The sequence below is a fragment of the Hoplias malabaricus genome, chromosome 12 (assembly GCF_029633855.1).
Source record: "Hoplias malabaricus isolate fHopMal1 chromosome 12, fHopMal1.hap1, whole genome shotgun sequence".
Taxonomy (NCBI): domain Eukaryota; kingdom Metazoa; phylum Chordata; class Actinopteri; order Characiformes; family Erythrinidae; genus Hoplias; species Hoplias malabaricus.
This window is the reverse complement of record NC_089811.1, coordinates 38,699,365-38,705,489: the sequence shown is the minus strand read 5'-3', so window position 1 is coordinate 38,705,489 and position 6,125 is coordinate 38,699,365. Positions and strand designations below refer to the sequence as shown.

Here is a 6,125-nt window from a genome sequence, read left to right as displayed (position 1 = left end):
GTATCACTATACATAGCTTTTTCTTTTTAAATATAGCGTCATGTTTTTGTAAGATTAAAGTAAAGTATTTTGTAACTACAACTGGCAGAAACTTTACAGTGCGGCCAGTTTAATGCAACGGTAATGGTATCAGAGTCTCCTTCTACTTGGCTAACTAGCATTTTTAGCTGAGACTAGATGAGTTTCTATCCTCATCAAAAGTGCAGTACATTAAAGAGTAAGGGAAATTTGTAATGCATTTCAAAAGCTGGCACTGATAATATATGAACAGTACATCTAATGCATTGTATTAAGGATTCATAAAGTGTAACATAAAAATGCAATTAAGTTTTTAAAATATTCTTAGCCATATTATTATATTTCTAATGTGTTAGGGATGCATTATAAACTGTTATGTTCTTATGGTTTCTTATAGACATGGTATTTATAGAAGGTGTTACTGCTGACATTTTAACTACAAACTTGTAAATGCACACAAACCTACAATTTGTCAAAAATAAACTGCCCTTTTCAAAGTGAGTCTTTTGAAAAATAAAGGAAGAAGACAGCTTTGTGTTTTTGTGTAAGAAGAAGAGCTCCTTGTTCAGCAAATGATGAGCTTTAAGGCTTGCTATTGTGCCATCGACAGTGAGCCCAGAGAGTCAAATACATTCATGGCCAGAGACGTCCAGACTGCGCTGCCCTGGAGCGGCTACAGAACAGTGCTGATTGTGTCAAAGTCTTTGCTGATTTGGGAGCTGCTTGGCAGGGACTTGAGGTACTCCAGGTGCCGGCGGGCATCCTCCTGGTTGTGTCGCACATAGTAGATCACGTAGGCAATGACCATGGTGAACCAGCCAAACATAGTGACAAACATGGCCACGTCCGTAGTCTTATGGTGAAAGTTACAGAAGTTAATACCCGAGTCCAGAACCTGGATGACAGGTTTACCCGAGTATTCCTCCTGGACAGACGTGTGGCAGCTGACCTCATTGACGGTCTCAGGATCAAGGCGGAGTTCTCGGAGCACCTCCTGCAGGGTACATTCGCAGTGCCAGGGGTTGTTGGCAAGGCCGATCTTGGCATGAAGCCGAGCAAAGGCCTCTTTGGGCACTCCGTGGAGGCGGTTGTGGGACAGGTCGAGGACACGGAGACTGTCCGAAATGCCTTGAAAGGCCCCCGCGTCCACAGTTTCGATGGCATTCCGGGAAAGGTCCAGCTCCTGCAGGCGGGGGAGCTCTTTGAAAGCCTGGTTAGGGATCTTGGTGATGTGGTTGGAGGACAGCAGCAGGGACACAGTGTCAGGTGGCAGATCCGATGGAATGTCCTCTAGATTTCTGGAAGCACACTGGACAACCACCAGGCCGTTCCTCTCGGTGCACAAACAGCTCTTGGGACACGCATATGTCACAGCACTCAGTAAAAGCATGGCCAGATGCAATCCCAACAACAGGGAATACACTGAGGGAGAGAAATGGCTCCTGGACATATGAGTTCTCCCAGGGAAAGTCATGGTTTCTGCCATGCTAGAGTTCAAGGGCAGTCATCATTTATCCATGGGATGCAGGGGTAGCATTTAAATGACCTCCAAAAGCATCCCCCCTCCCCGCGACTCCCCCCTCTCTTTAATCCATTAGTTCAGACACAGAAGAGTGATTGAGATTGCCATGTGTTTAATGCGATCATAGTGAAGCTGGGTTGAGTGTTGTGTCGCAGTGTTGTATAGCAGTTCAGTGCCCTGGCTACAATCCAGCAGGGCACGCTAAGCTGAGGAAGGCAGTTAAGGGTTGGAGAGGTGTGGATGAGACAGCCAAGTTTTAGGAACAATCTGAATGCAATGGTGGGGTGAATCAGGGCCAAATACAGCTGGCATCCTCTTGGAAACTGGAAAAAAAAAGACAAGAGAAGACAAATTACATACACAAGATAACAAAAGATCAGGAGCCACCAAAACAGTAGTTGCTAAAACTGGAATTAAAAAAAATTAACAAAAAAATGGGACTCCTAACAAACACAACAATCATTCTTTAAAAATATTCATTAATTTATCTTCTTTAACCAGTCCATTTGAATCAGGAAACCCAAAGAGCTGAAACACACCCTCGAAATGGTGCCAGTCCTAAAAGCTTTCGTGTTTAAAAGAAAAGGATTATGATTTACACTTAATATTAACAACATTCTGCAAATTAAAAAAGTTGCACAAATGATTTTAACAACATATTTAATTGAAAATTTGACAAAGACAGTGTTTCAAGTGTTGAAACTGAAAGATTAATTGGCAGTCACATGATTGTGGTTAAAAAGAGAATCTCATAGAGGCTTTCAGAATTAAGATGAGAGTTTCACTCTGTGAAAGACTGCACAGGCAAACAGTGCAATAATTAAAGATTAATGTTTCTCAACATAAAAATAGTAAGCAGTTACACAGCTGGTCTCTGGAGGTTCTCAGTTTGAGTCCCGCTCCGGGTGACTGTCTGTGAGGAGTGTGGTGTGTTCTCTCTGTGTCTGCGTGGGTTTCCTCCGGGTGACTGTCTTTGAGGAGTGTGGCGTGTTCTCCCTGTGTCTGCGTGGGTTTCCTCCGGGTGACTGTCTGTGAGGAGTTTGGTGTGTTCTCCCTGTGTCTGTGTGGGTTTCCTCCAGGTGACTGTCTGTGAGGAGTGTGGTGTGTTCTCCCTGTGTCTGCGTGGGTTTCCTCCAGGTGACTGTCTGTGAGGAGTGTGGTGTGTTTTCTCTGTGTCTGCATGGGTTTCATCCGGGTGCTCCGGTTTCCTCCCACACTCCAAAAACACTCAAAAATGTCCGTAGGTGTGTGTGTGTGTGAGTGAATGTGTGACTGTGTCGCACTGTGAAAGACTGGCACCCCTCCAGGGTGTGTTCCCGCCATGCTTCCAATTATTCCGGTTAGGCTCCAGACCCACCGCCACCCTGAACTGCATAAGCACTTACAGATATTGAATGTGAACAAATGAATGCATGCTTTCTAAAAAATAAAATTGCCTGTAGTGTCCTCTGGGCCACAGAGGAGAGGGACCTTCCAGGTTGTTATAAGTACACAGTTCAACAGCCAGCATCTGTGATGGTATGAGGGTGCATTAGTGCCCATGGCATGGGTCACATGCACATCCCTGAAAGCACTGTTAATGCTGAACAATGTATATATACTGCAATATGTTGTCATCAAAAAATGTCCTAATCTGGTAAGGTCTTGTTTATTTCAGTAAGAGCAGGTCAATCCACATTTCACAGACTTCAACAACATGGCTTCCTCAGTAAGTGTCTAGGTGCTAAACTAGTCCAAATCTGTCACCTGCTGAAAACAAAGGGGAGGTGATGAAACACGGTGGTAAATATGACCCTGTCCCAAGTTTATTTGGAGTATTTTGCTGCCATTAAACATTTCTCAGCTTCAATAACTGAAATGTTATTGCAATAAACAAATTCCAGTTTTACATAGGGTTTATTTGATGTGCACATCATTGTATGTTGTTATTTACATTTTGCACAGTCTCCCAACTTTTATTGAAATGGATTTTGTATAAATCTATACTTAAAAAAAAAAAAAAAATTTACATATAAAATCCACACTGATCTCAAATTAAATAAATGACTAGTCTCTGTCTTGAACTGTGCTGTACATGCACTGCCAGGTAAACATGTGCAAACCAACGCATGCAAAAACCCTCTCTCTCCCTCACACACACACACCCCACCGGGAGGATTCTGAAGGACCAAGCCCTATAGCGAGAAGGACATCTCATATTTCCTCATATACGAATTTAATGGTATTGATTTTATAGTGCAATTCCTTTACATTCGGCGAGGCGTACTACCTTGAGACCTTGAATGAAAGCACCCTTCTCCCTTTCCTCCTGGGCTTCCTCTACTGCAGCCTAGCGCTCAGAGCAAGTTATCAAAGACAATCAGAGTAGTTTAAAGAAAATTGCATTGAGCATATCATGGCATTGGAGTAGGTTACTGGGTCAAGACACGTAATCTTATTAAAAACAGTTCAGGGTTTGAGATTTAATAGCAATTCATCACTTCTGACGTAAACGTGGCTTGATGATAATTATACTGTTCACTGATACCACAGGGCAATGAGGAAGAACCATTTTCCTTGCATCAGTTGTTTTCTTCCTTCTGTAATAAGCAGGGCAACTGGTTACATAGTGCAGACACGCACCAGGGCAGAGCTATGGGATCCCAGCTCCCCCAAGTGGAACACACACACCTGCCTCAGACAGCAATGTAACTCCAAGGTATTATTTTACATACAGAAGTAGCAGCTCTGTACCTTGCTCTAAAATTCAATACGGATTATTCGTTTATTTTATATCATCTGTTCCTGAGCTTCTCCTCTCAAACAAAACAGCAGCAGGACAAGACAGTTGCTCTGTACATATCTATATTCAGAGACACTATCAATAATTCAATTATGACCCTCCAGACAGTCACCCCCAAGTGCTTTATTGCATAGTGTGAAGAAACAGAGGCTGTGCGTATTCTCTATTATCCCAGCGGTTCTCAGTAGAGCGAGCGTCACTGAAGTTTGTACTTAAGCATGTGAGCCTTTAGGGAACACGACCAGTGCCCCGCCCTCCTCAGTGGATGCTTTAGTAAATGCAAGGGTAATGTATAACTCAAAATACCGTATGAATCATTACATTTGTTTTTCATTTTTTTGATTGACAGATTGCTGTATGTGGCACTATATTATGGACCTTTGTTGTATAGAATTATTGAATAGATTTCTGCTTTTATTATGCATCGTTAGTACATAAAACCCTATGCTTAATTACTGCCATTCGCAGAGACTCATTAATACAGTTCCATAATCTGACACTTAGCAAAAAGGCTTGAATAAATCATGGCAAAGAAGCTTGTGGCTGCAGAGAATCGTTTAAAAATGTTACTCCAACTATTTACCACAGGTTTTCATCATAAAGAAGCCTTACAAACCGGTGTTTGTACACATGAATCCACCTCCCTCAAATAACCCCCCATACCCACCCCCCCAACACACACACACACACACACCACACCTGTTTCATGTTGCAGTAATTACATGTGCTACAGTAATATGAAATCTTGTGTTAGGTTAGAATTTGTTTGTGTGTTTATTTATTTACATTTTTAACTCATGCACGTTGCTTAAAAAAACTGATGATGAAAAAAAAAATAATTATAATAAAATGGAAAAGAATAGAATGAAAAAGGACATGGTGCATTGAAAAGGAAAAAGTGATGCATTGAGTGAATGTGTGCCTCATTTCCACAAAAACACAAACACTGTTCAAAGTAGACAGACAGACTACAACTGTGCGGATACTCTGCTATACTCTGCTCAGGTGGAACTGAGGTGCACCACCGAGTGAAGGAAAGCAAATTCAGCACCCGCTCTCTGTGAAAGTCCTTCTGCTCCTTTAACTTTAACCAAAGAATCATCAACAACAGAGAGATCCCACAGAGGGAAAAAATTAAAAACCCAAAAGCAAAGCACAGTTCTCGAGCATCTCACGCCGGCTCAGGAGCCCTTACCGTGGGGAGGAGTACTCCAGAGCGCGCGCCTGGAAAGAAGCGCGGTCTCGGCACCTGTTGCTAAGCTACGCCTATCCGCTCACCATGGTTCGAACATGCGAATGAATGAAGCTGTGGGAGCTCAGCCTATTAATGCGTGGGCTGCGTGCTGATTGGTCGTGGAGTCTGTTTAGCCCCGCCCCGGGGCGGAGCTCCACCTGGCGTGTGGAATCAATGCGCAGCTTGGAGTGGAGGACGGGGCGTGTTTTGGCGAATTTGACCAATACTTTTGGCCACTACGCGCCCGTGGTGCTACTTTATCGTCGAATTGCCTTCAGGAAAGTGCTCCGTTAAACATTTTAAGGCGAAGGAACATTCTCAGTGCATTTTTTATTTATTTATTTTTTTAAACACGGTGTCCACTCGCTGTCCATTCTGTTGGACACACCTACCTCGTAGATGTAAAGTCAGAGACAGAAGCTTAATATTGATGCACAATTTGACTTCATCAGTGGCACAGCATGCTCTCAGCAGCACTGCTGTGTCTGATCCACTCATCATAGCACAACACACACAAGCGCATCACCAACTCATCAGTGTCACTGCAGCGCTGAGAATGGTCCACCATC

General features: G+C 43.2%; 1 protein-coding gene across 1 annotated transcript; it reads right to left on the bottom strand.

The window, feature by feature from the left end:
• Positions 1–560: 560 nt before the first annotated feature.
• On the bottom strand, positions 561–5,612 carry lrrc3 (leucine rich repeat containing 3). Its single transcript, XM_066641327.1, has 2 exons — positions 5,518–5,612; positions 561–1,863 (listed from the first exon to the last, which is right to left on the bottom strand). Exon 2 carries the CDS (start codon positions 1,502–1,504, stop codon positions 692–694), a length of 813 nt encoding a protein of 270 aa, XP_066497424.1. The 5' UTR covers positions 1,505–1,863; positions 5,518–5,612; the 3' UTR covers positions 561–691.
• Between the last annotated feature and the right edge of the window lie 513 nt (positions 5,613–6,125).

Coding starts and splice junctions, on each gene's coding strand:
- lrrc3 (XM_066641327.1), bottom strand. CDS start 1,504: ATGGCAGAAACCATGACTTTCCCTGGGAGAACTCATATGTCCAGGAGC.